General features: G+C 40.3%; 1 protein-coding gene and 1 long non-coding RNA gene across 8 annotated transcripts in view; one reads left to right on the top strand and one right to left on the bottom strand.

The window, feature by feature from the left end:
- LOC309690574 overlaps nt 1-4,290 on the top strand; it is an 80,431-nt gene extending 76,141 nt beyond the window's left edge. The window contains exons 2-3 of the long non-coding RNA XR_014271751.1: nt 3,961-4,083; nt 4,210-4,290. This is a non-coding gene — a long non-coding RNA (uncharacterized lncRNA). The remainder of the gene's footprint in view (nt 1-3,960; nt 4,084-4,209) is intronic.
- The window catches only part of col18a1a (collagen type XVIII alpha 1 chain a), a 77,216-nt gene that overhangs the window by 11,439 nt on the left and 44,092 nt on the right, over nt 1-21,685 (bottom strand). For 4 of the 7 annotated variants that reach the window (XM_082507684.1, XM_082507682.1, XM_082507680.1 and 1 more), the window contains 17 exons: nt 19,964-20,505; nt 17,078-17,161; nt 14,727-14,798; nt 9,887-9,947; nt 7,857-7,919; nt 6,948-7,072; nt 5,646-5,672; nt 5,074-5,271; nt 4,676-4,702; nt 4,521-4,583; nt 4,324-4,401; nt 4,202-4,252; nt 3,959-4,090; nt 3,761-3,823; nt 2,933-2,977; nt 2,017-2,148; nt 1,269-1,337 (listed from right to left, as the gene is read on the bottom strand). In XM_082507684.1, coding sequence (XP_082363810.1) covers nt 1,269-1,337; nt 2,017-2,148; nt 2,933-2,977; nt 3,761-3,823; nt 3,959-4,090; nt 4,202-4,252; nt 4,324-4,401; nt 4,521-4,583; nt 4,676-4,702; nt 5,074-5,271; nt 5,646-5,672; nt 6,948-7,072; nt 7,857-7,919; nt 9,887-9,947; nt 14,727-14,798; nt 17,078-17,161; nt 19,964-20,505 — 1,832 coding nt within the window. The remainder of the gene's footprint in view (nt 1-1,268; nt 1,338-2,016; nt 2,149-2,932; nt 2,978-3,760; nt 3,824-3,958; nt 4,091-4,201; nt 4,253-4,323; nt 4,402-4,520; nt 4,584-4,675; nt 4,703-5,073; nt 5,272-5,645; nt 5,673-6,947; nt 7,073-7,856; nt 7,920-9,886; nt 9,948-14,726; nt 14,799-17,077; nt 17,162-19,963; nt 20,506-21,685) is intronic. The other 3 variants (XM_082507685.1, XM_082507683.1, XM_082507681.1) reach the window with 2 other exon arrangements.

The raw sequence follows: 21,685 nt of genomic DNA, 5'->3' as shown, positions 1-21,685 counted from the left end.
TAACTCACTGTAAGGTTGAGTTTCTTCTAGCCAATCAGGAAAGATCGGGTTATGTGACAGCTAGTGACATTAGTGTATCTGACCTATCAGCAATGGCCCATAACCATGTCAGAATTTGGAAAATTGAGTTCCTTACCTACGCCAAAATTTATGGTTATAATATCAGAACTAACTGTGGTAAGTTGATGAAACCCTTGCATTATATATAGTTCAATAGGTATTGTTAGGGTTGGATTTCTAGAAATTTGGTGATACCATATTGGATCACATGACTTGGTCATTTAAAACTAACACAAGTGGTGGTAGGTCAGTTATTCACGAATGCACCAAAAGCATTTACCAAGCCATACTTGTTATTTCTAAAAAGAAAAAAAAGAAAAAGTACCTTATCATAAACTCACTGTAGGACAGTAGTGGTCAACAGTATATTGGATGTTGCCATGACTACACAGTGATCGAATACAAGGTTTACCCCATTTTAAGGGCTTTTTAGGCTTCATATACAGGAATATGTAAATTTGTTTGTTTGGTAAATGGCCTGTATTTGTATAGTGCTTTACTTAGTCCCTATGGACCCCAAAGCACTTTACACTACATTCAGTCATCCACCCATTCACACACTGGTAATGGCAAGCTACATTGTAGCCACAGCTGCCCTGGGGCGCACTGGCAGAGGCGAGGCTGCCGTACACTGGCACCACCGGGCCCTCTGACCACCACCAGTAGGCAATGGGTGAAGTGTCTTGCCCAAGGACACAACGACCGAGACTGTCCGAGCGGGGCTCGAACCAGCAACCTTCCGATTACAAGACGAACTGCCAACTCTTGAGCCATGATCGCCTCGTTTTTAATCCAAGTACCGTTAAAATGATTTAGTCAGTCAATATTTGTAATTTGTTTTGATTTATGAATGAAAAAAGGGCTGCAACATAATGTTATTTTAACTTACTTTGTTATATTTTCAGTTTCTATGGTAATATATTTTGTTTTCACTAATTCTAAACTTCCTTGTTATTGTTCCTTCAAAGTTGCCTGGATTTTGCTTTAAAATGCTTCCTGCTTGTCTCTTTTATGGAAGCCAGCCCATCAAGTACCATACTGTAGAACAGCACAACCTATATAAGGGTGTATACACGTGCTCAGTTCGGTGAATGAACATTTCCATGTATTATAAAGGGTTAAGCAAGTACTATTGCTTATTCAAATTTTTACTCTGAATTTAAGCCTTATATAAAATTATCTTCCAAAGTCGATAAGAACACGTGTACCTGTATTCCATCTGGTCCTCCGATGCCAGGACGTCCATTGAAACCACCAGCAGAGCCCTCCATGTCATCCTTCAAATGAAATATTTTAAATTGCATTTTTGGAGATTAAATGTTTTTTGCAAAAGAAACATAGTAAAGCTAGCATGTCACTAGTCTGTCACATTTTGGATCGTGGGAGGGGAAAACTCTGGAAACTGATTGAAACATTTCCAGTAAATATTTTAACTTATAAGCCAATCACTATATATACGTAACTAAATATGTCTACTTTCACCCAACCATTCATCCATTTTCTGCAGCTTATCCCGGTTGGAATGATGGGCGCAGCAGTCTAAGCAGAGAAACCAGACCTCCCTCTGCTTGCCCACCTCCTCTACCTGTTCAAAGATCAGGTCATGCCTCAGTGTGGAGGTTGCCCCTCCCTGAACCCGTATCTGCCTGAGGTTTCTTCCCTTAAAAGGGAGTTTTCCCTTCCACTGTTGCCAACTGCTTGCTCATAGCGGGTTGTCTGATTGCTGGGGTTTCCTCTGTATTATTGTAGTGCACTGCAAAAACTCAAAATCTTGCCAAGTATATTTGTCTTATTTCTAGTAGAAATATCTCATTACACTTAAAATAAGACAAAATCAGCTACAAAGCAACATTCTAATAAGATATAGGAACTTGTTAGAATGTAATGCACCTTGAGGTAATGGTTGCTAGGATTCAGTGCTATACAAGTAAAATGTACCTTATCATGATAACTTACAAATCCAACTCGATAACTTGGTCCAGGAGGCCCGGGAGGTCCAGGAGATCCAACTGGTCCCCTGGGTCCAGGCAGACCAGCTAATCCTGGCTCTCCTTGAGTTCCTGGTAAACCACGTTCTCCTTGAGCACCCTGTAGGGCAAAAATTAAATAAATTAATCAAAGCAAATAAGAGATTTAATACTTAGTAGACTGCATAATAAACAACAGTCGCCTCACAAGTGTCTTGAGGTGACTGTTTTTGTGATTTGGCACTGTATATATATATAAAACTGAATTGAATAAATAAAGCTACAATGTGTTTTTAATTAATTGGCATCATGTATCATCCAAAACTAAACATGCAGCCATCAGAGTACTTGGAAGGAGTTTTCAAAGCACACACTGTTTTGCACAAAACCCATGCTCACTGTCCTGGGACTAAATTTAGATGTCAGAATATGTGAAATAAAACACATCCAATTCTCAGATTAGACTTAAAGTCAAGTCTGCAACTGACAGTATTTGACAGACATTTGCATATTGTTAGAAGACACAAATCCTCTTTGATGACTGACACGCTGGAGCCCAGTTACCTGCAGATGGGAAGGCTTAGGAGAGGAGGAGGAGGATAAATAGTGAGGCAGCAGATTGGTGAGAAAAGAAAAGTAGGAACTTGGCTGAGGAAGAGAAAGGGATAGGAAAAGTTTTAGAAGTATTACATGACATACTGGTTATCCTGTGGGTGCCTCTACATAGTTGGAGATCCCAAAAGTGTGCCATAAACTTTGAAATGTACTTACCTTCTTCTCAGGATTGTCTAAACAATTTTTAATTACTAAAACAAGTTACATCAAGAGCACTTTATGACACTAACTTTGAGATAAAATCTTTAAAAAGGAAAGGAGAGAGAAAAAAACAGGTCATCAATTCACACCTTTTCTCCAATTGCTCCTGGAAGACCCAGCTCGCCAGCATCACCCTATTTTAGGAAACACAGTGACAACACTTATCAACACCATTTAAAGTTGAATAGAAACTTGAAATAAGAACTATGAACAATTTTCTTACTTTCAGAAAATCTAAAAGCGGCTGTGGACATGTTGTGTCTAATGCCTGTCCAAAGACTGAGCAATTTACTCATCAGCATTCGCTTAGTAGCTTATAGTTGGTAGCCAGTAGACATTTAAGGATATAGTTGCATAGAAAACTCTTGCTACTGTATTTCCCACCCCTAATATTTCTGGTTGAAATGAGTAGCGTTTGTGTCATGTGTCACAGTATCCTTTGCTCCCAGTGGTACTCAGCTTAGATGAATCTTTTTTGGAATTTAGATTCGTTTAATCCAGTACCAAGTACTTTGGATCGCCAACACTTAGCTTACCTGTCACACCACCAAATCACTGAAATTTCTCGGAGACTTCCTGTAGAGGCTTCCAGTGTCTTTCAGGATTCACACTCGCATTTACATCTATGGAAAATTTAGGACTACCAGTTGTCCAGTCCGGAGGGGAAACTAGAAAGCCCGGAGATCCACACATTCCTTTCTATCCAACACTTGGAAGGTCAAAGCTAGTTAGCATAGCTTGAAAACGTTTTTTATTGCAGTTCTCTCTGGATTTTAATTTTTGCTCTTGATATCTGAACCCCAGCAGCTACTGCACACTTTAATAAACTAGCGTTTATTACACATTAGACGAAATGTCATTTTAGATCAGATTTATTTAGTTCTTAGAGAAGAAACCGTTATCTTCATAGTCTTTACCTTCTCCCCATTGGGACCAGGAGCTCCTGGTTTGCCATCAGTACCTGGTATGCCAGGCAAGCCCTAGAGGCCAAAAGATTAGGATCAGATAGACATTCTTAGCTGATTATTGATATTTGGTTAGACTGAGAAGTTACTTCAGAGAGTTTGAGTGTTGATATATGTATTAATTAGTCATGTTGTGAGCCTGACACTTACAGGTTTACCAGGTGCTCCATCTTTTCCTGGTGGTCCAAATGCTGCAGAACTCAATGCTGTTTCAGCTGTAGAGGCGCCGGGAAGACCAGGTGGTCCGGGGGGGCCTGGTGGACCTGGTAGCCCAGGTAGACCCTGCATTTAAAAACAAAACAAAAACATTCATTACATTTAGACTTTCACCTCAATATAAACATATATAAACAAAACCCTGGATAATTAAAGAAGTAATGTTTTTTTTCTCACCCGAATAGATTCCAGATCAGGGAATCCTGAGGCCTCCATATCCTCAAAGGTCTGAAATATATTTGAAATTAGGATAATCTCTTAAAAACAATCATTAAGTACTAAAATCAGCTGAAACTCACAGATCTGAATCCTGGTCCTGGGGGTCCTGGAGGACCTGGAGGCCCCCTCGGGCCTGCATGACCTTCTCCACGGTCTCCCTGTAGGTACAACATTTGTTAAGACAAGGTAGGTCTGCTCAGCACATGTGCACATTAAATGATTCTTTTTACAGCTTCTGTTTTTTTTCCTTTCCTGTTACCCTGTCAGTGTATCTTACCTTCTCTCCTTTGGCTCCAGGGTCTCCTGGGGTTCCAGGGAAGCCTGGAGGTCCTTGAGCACCCTGTATTGAGAAAATCATCATGTTAGGGCAGTTGAGATGTTGTGAGATGCCTATTCTGTATTTAAAGTCATACATTATTAAAAACAACTTACAGTTTTTCCATCCTCACCAGGATCACCCTGCAGGATGAATAAAGAATGACATGAGTTAGAAGTCAGACTAGTATGTAAATAAATCAGGTTGGCCACAGATTTTAAATTCAGGGCCCTGTGAGTAGGATGTAGAAGTATCTCACAACAGGAACTACTGACATTCAAGCAAACTGATGTGTTGTCAGATTAATTAGCTTCCTTAGTTTTCTTGTATTTTATCAGTTTGTGTTTTCTCAAGTTTCGGTGCTTTGCACTCTCTCAGCACTATGTGAAAACAATCAGAATAATATATGTAAACATGCAAACCGTGACAGATACAGTAACGTTGGTTCAACAGTAACAGCACATTTGTTGTGTTTGGTGTTTTCTAGTAAGCAAATAATTTTCAGTCCACTAACTGGCTCTCCATCAGCTCCTGGAGTTCCCTGGGGTCCTGGTGCTCCGGGTGGTCCTCTGGGCCCGGGAACTCTCGAAACAACTGAGCCGTCACTGCCGACTGTATACTCGGGTGCAGGTCCTGGAGAACCAGGGGGCCCCGGGGGTCCAGGTGGGCCTGGCTCGCCCTTTACACCTTTATATCCAAAGCCTGCGCTGCCCTAGAAATGGAAAGCATTGTTGCAGGAAAAACGTTGAAATGTAATATTCTCACTGTTTGTCTTTCTAAAGTGCATCTGTAACATTCTTCTCAGTGATAACAACTAGAGAAACAATACAAACAGTTAAACTGGATTTGTAAGGCACTATTTTTGGAGTGTGGCTAACATTTAACAGCTAAATGTTAGCTACTTAAGAGCCCAAATGCATCACTGGAAATCTGATGCACGTTAAGAGGTTTGAAGCAGAGTTGTTCACCCAAGGAACCATGAAGAGCAGGCACACCCATTTAATTTTAGTAGTTTATTACATTTGTGTTATTCAGCGACCAAAATCATAGAGCTACAAGTGAGCCAGAGGGAAATCTCTTACTTACCTTTTCTCCCTTTGTCCCAGATTCTCCCTGAAAATAGAAGAGACAGTAAAGTCAATGATGAAACAATTTCTCTATTTAGACCTGAAAAAATAGCAGGCATGAAGCACATCCCCAGTGTCTCATACTGTGGCTGAGGTGGCATCAATAGAAATCAAATCCAGAATCAAAACCACATTCACTTAAAAAAATGCTACACATGATCATATTTCACTTGTTGCATGTCAGTTTCACAATTTTGCCTGTGCATAAATTTAGATCACCTCACTTTATGCATGTGTGTCATGGCAGAAGATAATGAGGTCAGTATAGATTCATTTTGATTTTCTCGTTTTCCGTGATCATTGTGCATTTTGACTTTCACAATTACGAAATAAGAACACAAATGTAGTTTTCTTTCAGAATAAAATAAAAACTATGACGCATGAAGCTGTCTGTCAGAGTGTTTGTTTCTTTGCCTAAAAAAACTTTCTAGACTATCAGAAGTTAAGCAACCAAACTTGGGACACACGTCCATCTCTGAAGCCCCTGAAGGTTCTCATCTATGTTGGACATTATTATATCACCATGATGCTTGGCAACCACTTAGATGCTAAAAACAGCCCATTTTATCCAACAGCACCTTATAAAAGCATCCTGTCATTCTATTTATAGCCACAAATGTTTAATTATATTATATATTATGTTCCCTTGCAAACACAGAGCAATGTGCTAAATTAATTATTTTCAGCATATCAACAACATCTAGCACCCCCCAATGTGATAAAGTACATTAGTTTGCCAGTAGCACAAATAGGCCAATCAACAAAATACAAGACTGTCAGTAATGTGTTGATATTCCATTAGAAATTTGCTGCACCCTCTAGTGTTCCTTCAGGGTATTTTTACCACATCTTCTTCACTGCTACTCTTATCTTTTCCAACCAATGGTAAGGCTCTTGAAGTGTGGCTCTTAGTAACAACTTATGTTAAGATAAGGAAAGGATACACTAATGTATGCTTCATTCATCAACGATCGTTTAATGATATAGCACATAGAGTGAGGCCGTGAAAGCGTTTTCATTTAATTTGAGCCCTTAAAACGTGGACAAACATTATTACAACTAACAAAGCTGACATAACTTCATAACCCAATATAAAAATAACAATTTTAAGCCAAAACTCACTATTCTACAGACAAACGGTTGTGCTGTCCAAACATGCATCCTTCAGGAAGCCTTAAATAAGAAACTGTTTCAAGCATCACCAGGTAACTACATTTATTTTATCCACCATAAAGGCTGAAACGTGTCTTTGAGTCCAAACCTTGTCTCCACGGGATCCACTCCTTGAGCTGGAGCCAGAGCCTGCTTCTCCCTTCGGCCCAGCTGGACCCCTCTCTCCCTTCTCTCCTCTGTCCCCTTTGTCGCCCTTTTGTCCTTTAGCCTCGACTGGCCCGAGAAAAACAACAGCAGAGGGGAGAGTCGTTAATATCCTCATGAAAACCTCTCAAAAATGAGTAACGACTGTATCCCACATCCCAAACAATAAACAGGATATTTCCTGCTCCCAAAAGAAGAGGAAGGGGTAAAAGAAAATTACTTTTTGCCTGATGGCGCATGAATCTGTGTGTGTGCACAGCCATAATTTTCAGCCACGCAAAGGTTTAATGGTGGTCACACCCACATGCACAGATACCATGATGATATTCACGTGTGACCGGGTTTGACCTCCAACTGTTCTCAGTTTGAACATGAAGCACAGCAAAATGATGCCCACTGCAAGAACATCTTTAGTATTCCAGGTTTAAGAAAAAAAAAATAGCTGGAATAAAATAATGCCACAAGAAACAGCATCAGCAGCCCAAGCCAACAGGAAAGTATTCCTGCACACGTCTTCAGTTCTCTAATTTGTTTAAGAAATTTAATATTTCTTAAATATTAACTTTTTCCACTTCCTTGCTCATTCACTCTTAGTTCTTCTAAATTTCTCTGTGAATGTAGTTTTTCAGGGCATTACAGCCATCAATGCCCAAACTTTAACATTTCACCACCGTTAATGAATTCAGAAGCATTTACGTATATGCATGCACTCCTGTACCTGTTTGCATGTTTAATCCATGTGAAGTCGTGCTTGATAGCTACACATACCATAAGCAGAGCATCTCGACAGACAGCAGAAGAGATGCAGGATTTGGATGCTTTGTCTGTGTTTTTAAAACTCCCCTCAACCCACCTTGTGGCCCACGAAGGAAGGGGCTGGACTCCACAGAAAGTGAAACGTACTGGGAGTCCCTTGCTGAACACAATATAAAAATACAGTGTAAATGACGTTTCCAGAATTCCTCGAGTCAGCTACAAAGTAGTTTTGGGACACAAGCCAAACATTTTGTTCATTAAGCTCTAATAGTAAACAGTTTTTTTTTCTCCTGTGTCAAAAGTTTTGTTACTGTTTTGTCATCATCAAGCGTGGGTGCAAACCAGAGCCATTAGCAACATAATGCTTGGACATGATCTGCAGCCTACCTGAAAATGCAACGATAGTTAGGCTTGGGCAGTACTACAGTGAGAGTACACAGAGTGCTTAGTAATCCAAACATATTTTGGCTGAATTGAAGTAATGTATTATAGCACACTACATAAAAACACCATCAGAGGGCAGTATGTACTAGTAAACAGCTGAGCTAAGTAAACTGAACGACTTTAAGATTAGATGAAGCATAACTAGGAAAGTGTTGATAAACTGGTGATTAAGGTAAGCCAGACAATACAGAAAGCCTGTAGCTTAAGAGGGCAGCACTTTAAAATGGCGAAGTGGCCAACATCACTAACTCCTGGGCAGGTGTCCAGATGCAGGCAGCTGTAACAACTTGTAGTCTACTAGGTTTCATATCTGTTAATTCCAGTCACAAAGTGGACCTTAAGACTTTGTTTATGCCATTTGTGCCTTTTAGAGCAGTTTGAAAATGATATAGTTTGCTGTGAGATATAGACCTTTCAAGCAGTTTGTGCTTCAGGCTTGATGACTGAACATGTCGCATTTTATTCGTCTCTTACTCTGCACTACTTTGAGTATGTAAGTGTGTTTTTGGACTGTGCACATACAGTCTAAGCCAGCGGTCCCCAACCCCCGGGCCTCGGCCCGGTACCGGTCCGTGAGTCGTTTGGTACCGGGCCGCGAGAGTTGAGGCTCAAGTGTGAAATGTATAGTTTTCAGGGTTTTTATAGGTTTTCAGCTTTATTTTGTTATCGTTTTTATCGTTTACTCGGTTTTCCTGGGTCTTTTCACGTGTGTTATGAATAAATTTTCTTTTTTCGGTAGCGGTACTAGTTTTATTTTGTTGTATTTATCCGCGACACCTTAAAGGCCGGTCCATGAAAATATTGTCGGGCATAAACCGGTCCATGGCGCAAAAAAGGTTGGGGACCGCTAGTCTAAGCCCTTGATTATACTTTCTACAGCTCAGAGTCGGATCAACTGGGGCCAGAGTGACGTAAATTCTGTCATGAGATGGTGAGCACGTGGGTCCATCGACTGACACTGTATCCTTAATGGTGTATAATCAAAGTTTAGCTAACAGATTAGCACGTGCTTCTCTCAAATAACATTTCTCCTGACTCTTAAAAAAGAGAAGAAAAAAATCATCATGAGGTTGGCTTTTTCCATCTTTTACATACAAAATTATCAATACTGTGATTTTTGATGGTTTCCACTTTCCCCTTTATTAATTAGTACACATACCACTAATGGTGTAGATTAAGTCTTTAACATACAGAAGTTAAATTATTATTTATACTAGCAGTATGTGAGATACTGCTAGTATATGAGGATACATCGTTCTGAATACATTCTTGTATAAATTCATCATGAAAGCAAAAAAAAAACCCGCGAAATGACATTTTTGTTGTTCAATGAGAAATAATTCAGCTTCCATAGTGCATTACTGTTGACCACTAGATGGAGACATTTGTCAGCAAATCTGTTCCTAACGAGCCTGGACTGGTTCAGCTATGCACTTTAAACGAATATGACCTCAGTGGCAACATGTGGCGCCATTAAACTCCTCTAGTTATACCCGGCAGGTGAGCCTGTGTCAGCATGTGGAAGTGTAGAGCTTATTTTCTATCTTTGAAAGTAAAATAAATTTATTAAAGACACTGACATTCGCTAGGGGCTGATTCAAAAGAACCTGTAAAAACACGGGGGTTGCATGAAATGATGAACTGAAAATGAATAAATCCAAGTCTGGTGTCACATAAACTCACCAGTCTCATCATTCCTGGTCATCGGTGGGCGCGGAATGGGCCTCAAAGTTGGACGAGCCGTCTGCAGAAAAATAACAACATGACAGACAGAGATGCATATTTAAAAAGGGCAGGAGGCGACATTTGCTGGAAGCTGCACTGATCTTGCTCTAGATTTTATGGCTCAGTTTCCCTCCATCCACTCCGCAGAAGAGCCCTGGAAATAATCCTGCAGCCTGGGAAAAAGTTATCCTTGTTAACATTGATGCCAAACAACGGCAACCAAAATGAGTCATGTTTCGGTACTGCTGTGCCATTCATCTGCATTAATCTTTACAGACTATGCAGCCAAAGCTCTCTTAATAACTAACAAAACTGTTTCCCAGCTCTACACCAAACCTTTTGAAAAACATGATTGAGTCAACATGTGCTTTCCAAGTTAGAGAACCAGTACCAGATTTTCCTTCATTTACTGGCAAACTGCTTTTGTTGTCAAGTCGACTGTAATTGCCATTTTTGTGTTAATCGCTGTCAGACGTCTCATGCCTGGGTTCTGTAGCAGACCTCCTCTGCTGACGAGGAACACAATCCACGGTGCGTTCAGTCATGCTGTTGCTGCTGCCTTATCGGTTTGGTATTAATAGAAAAATGTTGTGCGAACACTGTTTGATTAGCAAGCGAATTACACAGTTAGGTCCATAGACCTGACTGTGTAATAGACAAAAATACAACTTGTGTAATTTTACTTCTGTACACCACCACAGTGGATTTTAAGTCAGTTAAAGTGCAGATGTTCAGCTTTAATTCAAGGCGGTTAAAGATGTTGTTTGATATGTTGAGATATTGCAGACAGACGGAGGCAGTGGCCAAATCAACAATCTGCTACTTCAGTTCAGTAACACCAAAAGGACTGAAAGACCAGAACAGAATTATTTCCATAATTAAGAAAAACAACTCCAACTAAAATGCACATATCTAATAGAAATAGAAATACAGAGAATGTACAACCAGGGACAAACCCGTGGTTACCAGTGATTAGGCTTTGAAAACAATCTCTTACCATAATGATAAGAAGAGAAAAACATGAAGAACAAGAGAAACAGCTCGTGATCCATGATTTTCTGTCAGAAAGGCTGGAGGTAGGTGTTATGGCATGGTCCATATGTCTATGAAGGATGAATTGTGAAGTGTACAGAGCTATACTCTCTGCTTAGCTGAAACAGAGGTTCACACTGCAAACGGATAACGATCTAAAGCTTACTGCAAAAGCAACCCAAGAGTTTCTCAAGACAAAGAAATCTGATATTTTGGATGGCCAAGTCAGTCACCCGATCTCAACCCCAGAAAGAGCAGACTTTTCAGTTAATAAAGAGCAACCTGAAGGCAGAGAGACCCCACAATTAAGCTATGTGAGCAATAAAGGCTTAGAATTTGGTGTTGTCCATGAATTCTACATTTCAGGCAGTCATTAAATTCAAAGGATTGACAAGGGCAAAGTGCTCGCATACAAGCGTAATTAGACTCATGTCTTTGTTTTTGTCCCTTCAATAGAAAAGTTCTGAGCAGGTTCTTTGGACCTAGAAAAGACAGCATGCAGTCTGCTGACAATCCTGTGTTACTAAAATCAGCGGGCCTTAGAGACGCAACAGGAACAATTAAAGGTCAGCTGAGGCGAGGTCAGTAACGTTCCCAAAGCAACAGGAAATAATGCAAATACTCCCTCTCTTTGGCTCATTCTTCACCGGTGACACACCTCAGATGGTCACCTGAGGAATTCGAGCGGGGAGTGGGCTGAAGAATGTAAGAGAGAGGAGATGAAGGGCCAGAGTGATGCCACTGTTGATAATTAACCAGTTTCCTCTGCGGGACAAACTCCTTCCCACTGCGTTTCACAGCACTGACTATGCCAAGAATCTGGCATTATTGACTCCTCTAAATTGCATCAGTGTGATGGAGAATACCATACTTGTTCACTTCTTCACCGATCCATCATAGTGGGGGATGTCGGGTGGGAGGCTCATTTAGAACATAGTGTTGATGGATTTGAACCACACGACCCCCTGAATCTAAGAGCAGGTATGCAGCTCCCTCAGCAACGAGCATATCCCACCTCCACAGCAGTTTAGCCTCTTTTTTTTTCTCCCCTCTTTTTTTTCTGCGCTCTAAAGAATCACAGAGAAACTTCTTGAAATCTGCACATATTTGTGGTTGGCCTGAGGACGAAGGGAAAACAGCCCGTGTGTTTAGAAAATGCAACAAACAGGGTTTTGGGTAACTGAAGAATTAGAATTAGAAAGAAAAAGAAGAAGAAATGATCTAAATAGAAACAATTCACCAAAACAATGCTACGTCTCATTAAAAACCCCTCTGCAAACAAAATGTGAGACACGGTTACAGGTACGATGAAAAAGGAGATTTCTTCAGCAGTTATCTAGAAAGGCAACACATTGGAGTTACAGGTCATTTCACAACAGCGATCTCTGCAGATTTTTATCTTCGCCATTTAATCTAATTACATGATTTGGGTTCATTCAGTGTATCAGTCTGAATGTTCACCGTCTTCTCCCTTCTAAATATGAAATTGTGTTTTCACAGGTTCACGGTTTCATTGCTGAACAATTGAACCGTTATTTGCATGCTTTCATATCTAAGATAGTTGAAATGGGAGAAACATGTAGAGATAAACCCAGGAATCAAGTCCTCCCGTGAACTTTAGAGAGAAGTGTGCACTTGTTCACATTTAGAATTGATAAAATCCACCGAACTCTTGGCTAACGAAGAACTGTTTCAAGCATTAAACTCTTCTATACTCACTCCCAGCTGTGACAGCGTTAAGGATGACTGACTCGCTCTCCCATCTATCACTGTGAATTCCAGGATGACAAAATGGAAAGTCTCACTTATACAACTCTCCCTGTCTAACTTGTCCTTGCCCAGACTTGCCTAAATTGCACCAGTTGGACAATTGTGCAGAGTGTAAGTTATACTTTGTGTGAACAGATCATCATCATCAGATGGAAAACACTAACATGTGGGCATTAAATGCCAGCTGTTGTCTTTTAAATTGCGTTGTATATTATATGATGCTAGTAAAAGTCTGTGAAGGTGGAAAAAAAAACCCCTTTGTAAATGCTGCGAGGCACTAAGGCAGTGAATGTAGGCCTGTAATGATGGAGATACTTCCGACTGGAGGTACCTGCCCTCTCCAACTTTCTTTCCACCCCTGTCAGTTCCTGTACACACGTTTGATTGAGAAACCAGTCAGAATAACAAAGCCTTGAGGCCGGGGGCCTCTAACTTGGATCAGATTTAGTCCAAATTGACATCTGGTTTTTCTAACGCTTCACTATAATTGTGAGTGGGAGTGCATGCGTGCAAGCACAGCGCATGGCAGTGCAGGGTGGAGGACTGTGCTAGCTTCTCAGCCTGCGTGGCTATCTGTGAGGGTGGGAAGATGTGAGTGGGTGACTGTGGAATCTATGAGAGTGAGAGAGACAGAAACCAGAGAGAGGAAGACAGAAAGACAAAGAGGTTACAGATAGAGTGACAAAAAGGGAGGTGATGGAAGTCACTAAAAGATAGTCGTAGATGATGCATGCGCAAAACAACATGAGCATGTAAGTGAACCCAGCAATGTTTGTGGGCCATGTTTGATCCATGTTACAAGTTGAACCAGCGATAGCTCCACATACACAGAACGTAACAGCTCAGAAAGCAATTATTGCTTTTTATTAGGGCACCAATAAACAAAAACAAGATCATTTAGAGTAGATTGTCTCTAACCTCAGACTAATGGTTCTGAAGCCTCAGCTCTGTTCACGTTAAATTGGACAGACCAGAGGAGGCGTGCTGCTTTGATCTGTGTGTTGATCTTTGTGGTTACACATGCATGCTTTCTCAAAAAAAGTTTTAAATAATACATTTATAAGACACTCCAGTCCAAAAACATAAGATGATGGATTAATAGAATGAGCTGCCTTAACAGGGACTCTCATCACATGGATGGACCCCAGCTGCATGGTCTTGGATTGCAGTTTGTAGCCCGTGTTCTGCTCTGCTGTGTTGCAGCAGATCTCAAGAGGACAACAGGGATTCTTGTGTCTTGGCCAGCTGTCATCTAAGACACTAGAGTTGGAGTTCATCTGACCACAAGACCAGAATGAATGTGCACCAAAGCAACAGTGGCAAGCTAGCCGGCCTGACATGACAGGAAGAGCCGAGCTACCCGGTTAGCTGTGAGTGAATGTTTGGGGGGAAAAAAAAAAAAAAAGGTCAAGACAACTGTCCACTAGTAAATCAGTAAAGCGTCAGTGATAAAGAGATGATTTCCAAATCTAGTTTGCTAACAGCTGACTTACCTGCATGGCAAGTTAAAGTTTATATGTGGAAAGCATACCTGGTCATTGTCAACCACCATGTAGCAATGCCTTAAATGACGCTCTCCTAAAATTTGCTTTGTAAAAGCTCTTTGTCCCTAAATGTATACGACAGAAGCAGCTCGTGTTCCAGACATCAACTCAGCAGTTTTTAATCTCCCACGGGGGGATGAGTGGTCACTCACTTATATCGGGTAATCTGAGACATCAGTGGTATATTTAACACTGAGTTTACAGAAGCACAGTCTGCTGCACACACTCCGTGTCTTACTTGATCACCGGCTTGAATCCTTATGATGTATTAATACATTCTTGTGCACGTTTGATCCACAACTTTAAAGCAAACTCATTAGCATGTTTACAACAGTGCATCGAGAGGAACAAGCAAAATAGCAGTGCAGTCGATCAAGCAGAATGCAAAGTGACAAAGATAAACCTTCATAGGAACTAAAGAAACTTGAGAATACACAAAAGATGTTGCATACCGTCCATGTGTGTTTTTCCGTGCCTGGTCTTGGGGGTCTGGTTTCCACATAACCGCTTCCTTCCCCTGAAGCCTGAGGAGACCCATCATACATTTTTACACTTCATTTTATTGTTAACAAGACCACGCTCTTGGTTTTATTCAGTGCTCTGACCATTATAAACCTGAAAATGTCCTTTTTAACTGTGTGCAAAGAAATGTTCTGATCTGTGGGAGAGTTTTAATAAAATATGTGTGCATATATAGTTTAAGACCAGAAGCTCTTTCCTTCCTGCGCTCTCAGTCACAGCGTATGTGGCCTCTTTTGCTCGACCGTGTTGTGTTTATTGTCGTAAATCTAGTATTCGTGTTACCTTCTTGGCTAGGTTCCATGTTACACAGAATTTATGTCTGCATTAACACCAGTAAGTCAAAGGCATACATATTTGCTATACTAATTTAGAGTAAGAAGCTTTCATACAATAAACTCCCATTACATTCAACCTTTCTTGATATATCAGCGTATTTGATGTGTTGACAAAACATGGAAACAGCTGTTAGCTTGCAATTGGAGATAAAAGGCACATCCTGAAATGGGAAACCTGTGATTTCCCTCATCTAATCCAAACAACATCTAAAAGATTTGATGACAACAAGCAGTAAAGTCACAAACTTTATTCTGTCAGTAAAGACATGGTTTTGGTGGTCTGGGTGAGCAGAACAGCTGTGAATGTTTTACTAAATAACAGTTAAGGCTGCTGGTGGGCTGCGGCGAGGCACCTGTGTTTGTGTCTGGGTGGTCAGGGTCAGCGGTGCAAAGGCTGCTCTCAGACTTACAGCCCTTACAGATTTACTGGTGATTTTAACCCTATGATGCCCTTTGTATCATATTTGATACATGATTAATACTTGCCATAATTTCAAAATGTTATGGACAAAACTTTTTTTGAATAAAATTAACATTGTTGTTAACAAAAAGTTGCCAAAAACACCCGATGTATCAAATGCGATACAAAAAATATATAATAAAAATAATAGGTAGTTATAAGGTTAATAAACATCTCAGTTCCAAAAAATGTGAATTTTCTGGCTATTTTTAATGGGTAGGGTCTTACTGGTTTAAGTGAAGTTGCATACTGAACTAAAGCATCAGTTTTAAGTAAAATGGCATCACTTGTGTTACTGTAGGATATCTCTTCCACGATTTGGCTGTTGTTATTTCCTTTAAAGTCATGATTAACTGATTCAAAACTGCAGAAATAAATCATTAGCTTTGGCTATGTCGATGATTAGCTGTCCATTCTTCTGCACACACATGCTGCTGGCTGTAACTAAAAAAAAAAGATATCATAGAACAAAATCCCTGATTTGAGACTGTGATAAACATAATGTAGCAACTTTTTGGAACTGGCCATTTTGCCAGTTCCAAAAACTACTCCAGAGACAGTTTTATCTAGCTAGATAGCTAGCTAGCTAATTATCCCTGATATTAGTGGTTAAAAGACACAAGTGGTCAAAAGCTGGGACATTTCATTTTTTAACTGGGATTCAGCACATTCTTTAAAAAATTCTAATGTGCAATTATCTGAATTTGAAGCCTTGAAAATTACTTAAAACTTTTTATTACAGATCTTAAACATGGATCGGATTGGATTACTTTTACAAAGTGGAATTATCGTCAGCTTAATTTTTTTTTAAGCCATACTGTCCAAACTATAAAGGTAGCTGCAAAATGACAAAAAGCGCGAATGCAAACTGTGCAGCCTGTTTAAATTTTATCACATACACATAGCATACGTTTGTCTGCCTCTTTATTCACAACAGGTAGCAACGTATATTTGATTTGACAGATTTCTACACAAGGTGGACTTCGTGATCGAACACCAAAAAGATTTGGGTCTACTAAGTAAATGTGTAGACCACTGCAGTATGTAGCCACTATTGTGCACACATAGCTAATGCTGGTAGCATTGCATTTATCAGAGTTGAATGTGGTGTGAGCACAGCACCCTTTTTGTAAAAAAAATCAAACTACTAATACAGTTTTAGAGGAAAACTTCTGATCAAATAATATTATACTGATATTTGTGGCACTTTGCACCATGCATAACTTTGAGTGCATGATGCCAGATTAGTTTGCAGGCCAATGTTAACGTTGTCACCCAGAGTCACCTTTCCTTGGAGGTTAACATCCACACCTTACACAATGTTTAAACTGGCATTCTTTTGACTAGTCACCAACCTGGAAACTCTATGTGAAAACAGCACTGAAGCTTTACCTCTGTAAACACTTTCCTGACGAGTTTATGCCATATGTCCAGTGAGTTCAGTGTAGTGAGTCATCCAGTATGTATGTGATAAGTTGTTACTCACAATGTCTGAGTCATCTTCATCCTCCTCACAGTGCCTGCTGGCAGCAAAGGGATCTCCCATCACCCTCAGCTCACCGATCACGCCCTGTTGCAAAACATGAATGTGATATTTAAATGTTTGATGATAAAAGAACAGTACAGCTCTTCTTCTCACATATACAACATGTACAGCTGCCAGAACATGTATGCTTTTTCTTTTTCAGCAGTGCTTTGATTTAATTATATTTCTTAGGGAATTCCCCTTCCACAAAATCAGAAGGGCTATTGATGTCTCTGTCTGTGAAGTACCACTATCTGTGCCTCAAACACACCATCTGATACGTTCCCACACAGGACACTCACGCAGATAGCATTTTTACCGTCTTCCTGCCTATGAAAGGCTCATTAGCTGTGCATGTCGAGGTGGTCTCTCTGCTGTGGCATTATTTGAAGTCAACTCTTCTTCAGAACACATTTATGTCCCAAGAAAAAGAGTCAAATGGATTTTTTAAGAGAACTTTGAAGATAAAGAGCTCTTTGACATTTTAACCCAGTCTCTCCACAGACCTTTAAGGCCTATTCAGTAACATTTCCATACTGTGGATGTCCCTTTTAATCTTTACTGCTTCAGATCTTCACAATAAATCTTCGATTTTGTTCACATGAAGGTCAAAACTTGTCACTACAGCATGTGTTTTCTGATGAACTTAAAATACTTCTAAATCCCCCTTTAGAATGGAATGTCCATTTTCAAAATGCAAAATATAAATATTTAGATGTTTGCAAGAGCTTGCCAAGTCTTGATTTGATTAAGGAAATTAAATTCACAAGACCTCTGGAGCCCTAGGGCCATGCTCAGGTCAACACATAACACATGGGGGAAAAAAGTCCTCAGATTATTAAAAAAAAATTGCTTTAGGATTATATATATGCTTTAGGTTTTCAGCAACATATGCAGCTATCGTCAGTCATCAAAAAAGACTGAAACTAGTGTTACAGCTGAGAGAGGAAGCGAGAGATGATTTTCCAACGGGGAGATGGCTCGAGATTTAAGGGGTTTTAACCAGATGGGACGTAGTCGTTTGAAAAAAAAAAATATATACATATTTAACAAAATTCTATCTTGTATTATCATTTATGTAACAATTTCATTAAATAGATGCTTTTAGCAAATGGATGTGTTAGACAAATTATGTTGAATATGGAGCAGTAGTTATCGTAGATGGTATATGTATGCACGATGCTGTCATGCTTTTCAGATATATTTCAAAGTCAGTTCAAAGTATCTAAGGTGGAAGACTTTTATTTCGTATTAACAACATTGAAAGTGTGATCCTTTTTAATGGGGTCCTGAAATGCATGTTACTATTTTCTTTGAGAAGACAAACTGATGAGAGCATTCTATAAATGTCTAAGCTAACTCGGCTAGACTACACACCTTTGGAGGAGGAGCTGCAAGTTCAATTCCCACCCGGTATCCAATAAGGGTCCTGGCTAGACCCCCCCATGCTAGAACCAAGGCCTGGATTGGCACGGCTATGTCTGCAGCCTTTCCGCAGCTCAGACACAAGCATTTCACTACATGTTGTACTATGTACTATATATGTGACGAATAAAATTTGAAATAAATTTGTGTTGGTGTTCATATACCTCGAACTTTTAAAGAAGTGGTGCAGCATCTACCAAAAAGAACCACGGCACAGATTGGGTATCAAGAATCATGTAAATCTGCTGATGTTGGTACGGACTATTACATTTCTGGTATTTTGATGTCCGTGCCCAAAGCACTGTTCAAACGTGATTGGTCAATACCACAACAGAGCGAAACCAGAAAGCTTCCAATATACAAGTCTGAGAGCAGTCTGGGACGAAGCTGAAAACAGTGCCCATATTAGGCAAATCATTTTTTCCCTTTTTCTACATTTCTTTTCCATTTCATTTTATTTTCTATCAGTTTCCAGGGGAACGTAGGAGATTCCGTCAGTCTTGATGGATGTAACCTTAAAAAAAGTGGAAACTGGGACAAAAATGATTCACTTATACTTATATTTGTCTATTAATATAAGGTCATGCATGACTTTCATGAGTGTTGTCTATTAAGTGTTGAAATTCAAATCTAAAAAGCTTCCATTTTTTATTTTCCAAAAACAAAATTGCACAAATGAAAGATTGTTCCACACCCAAAAGGGTTTGGTTGAATTGTCAAGGCTCAAAGATATAAATCTTTTCAGCGATTTTAATCACAACTGTTACTAAAGAGTGCATAATTGCATTACATGGATATAAAACAATCACTCTGCAATGATTGATTGAGATCTCAAGAATGAAAAATAACTCAGTTCTTATATTGAGTTCTTCTCTTGTTTTTTGTGTTGATAAACTTAAAATAATTGCATGCTCAGAGGCAGAATGAAAAATGTGTAATTAGCCATGGTTGAACTACTGCAACCCCTGCAGCTAAGGCCGCCAGTTGTGGTGGCCAACCGCTGAGATGTACACCAGTCAAACGACTGGCACTAATTACATCACTACTGTGAGGTCTTCCAATTATTTGTAGAATCTACAGATGATGGTGATGCAATACAGACATTAATGTTTTGGTTTGGAGTAGGCAATTTGAGCAATTGGATCACATGAGAGTTATTCAGCCAAAATGTTTCACAGGATAATAACAACCGTGAAAAATCAAAACACTGATCTGCACCTTTCCAAGACTTCACGCAGCAGGAATCCGGTCTCTAAGTTAATGTTGGTTGTATGAAGCTTTAGTTTAGGAATGCAACAGTCTGATTTACTCGATGCACAATCGACAGATAGTTCTTTACCTGTTATGAAAGGATATAAAATAAATGTATTGTATTTACTATATCAGTGTTTTGGTTAAAAAGGTGAAAGCCTGTTTACACACCAGGAACTTATCAGGATCAGCTCCTCCAGCCTGCCCAACAAAGACGCCAGCACCACTTTCCAGCTCCATGTTCTCCGCTGACCTCTCGATGTGCACCACCTGAGGGTCTGTGTCACAGTTGAAGTAGAATAGCACCTTGTCGTCCATCACTGCGAGAGAAAAACGAGTCCAGGTGTTCGTCATAGAGGGCACGAGGAACCTGGCTGCCTCAAAGGACTGAGCTGACTTGGGCTTGGTGTAGTACAGAATGACATTTTGGTTGTTGTCCTGCACGGCTGACAGTTTAACTCCCACATGCATGATACTCTGCCGAGCATCCGTGATGGAGAAGATGACCCCGCCCTGGTTAGTGGTGGGTTTCAGGTTGAACATGAGGGAAAACTCTCGATAAAATGGGTTTGGGAGGTGGGCGCGTGCCAGCTGGCCCGTATTGGCATCCGGTCCAAAGACAAAACTAGGGGTGTTGTCTGGTCCGTAGATTTGGGTGATCTCACTTGGAGGAGGATCTCCAATCAGTTGTAGCAGGGAGACTCCACTGTCTTCTAAAGGGAGAGAAACAAGATGTCAGGCCACAGTGAGCATAAAACAGCAGAGGTTTAAAGGGAGGGCAGCATGGCAGAGTAGGGGTTAGACCAGGAGGCTGTTGGTAGGTGACAAAATGTGGATGTTTGTGATGGAGGTAGGACGGGTACTTGCAATAACTGCAGCTGAATCAGTCACAATGCCCTTTGTAAAGAAATGTATGTGAGAATGTAAATGGTACCACATCTGCTTTTAGCGAACCATGTTTTTTTTTCCTAGAAGCCCGGGGAAAGCAGCTACTCTCAAGGGACCACAAACAAACAAGTGATTTTATTACTTGAAAATATGGAAAGCAAAACATCTGCAAAAAAGGGAAAACGCGAGAGTAAGAAAAGGAACACTTTCTCAGACGTTGGAAGTCCTGCACACCTGCAAGAACTTCCTAAAGTAAGAAAGAAAGAAACCTTGTCAAGGTTTATCCTCTACTCATGCACAGTGGAAGTAGATGAAAAGCCTGATGCAGACTATGGAACAGATGAATATTTATGCATCATTCCTGAAGACACTGACAAAAAAAAAAAAAAAAAACACGCAAAACTTGCATGACATCTGCTAGATGTCATGACTTGGGGCACTGCAGGGACCAACAGCTGGGCCTCCGGCATGTCTGTGCTGACACTTCCATCACCCTGGGCGACGCTGGCAAAGTCAGTGCATAATTTAAAGTGTTTAAGAAAGGCAAAAAAACCCCACAAAGAGCAATGTGTATTCATGCACATGCACTGTGGACACAGATTTTGATGTACTGACATCAAACCAAACCTCTGCTCTTTGATCCCCCCCCCCCCAAAAAAGAAAAAAATGTTTCCATGTGTTAAAAACAGAATGACCAAAATGACTGTTTTTGGACAACATGTGATGCATTTCTGATTCTTTGAAGAAATGCTTTGGTTTACCACCTGGTGACTAACAAGCGAGCTCTATCGCTCAGTTCAAAGCCTCTCCACTGCCTGAGTGCTGGAGATCAATTGGATCAGCAGTTGGCTGCGTCGAGAGCCTAAACACACGAGATATTTTATCTGAGCCGAAGATCCCGCTCTCTTCAGTACCATCATAAACACCAGTCTGAATATTCTGCTCACTATCGGAGGACTGCAGATGCATTTATTTGAATCTGCGCTAACAGAGAACCCAGTCAAG

Source organism: Aulonocara stuartgranti, assembly GCF_965226115.1.
Source record: "Aulonocara stuartgranti genome assembly, chromosome: 16".
Taxonomy (NCBI): Eukaryota; Metazoa; Chordata; class Actinopteri; order Cichliformes; family Cichlidae; genus Aulonocara; species Aulonocara stuartgranti.
Note: the sequence above shows the minus strand (reverse complement) of the source record. Positions and strands in the feature narration are given on the sequence as shown.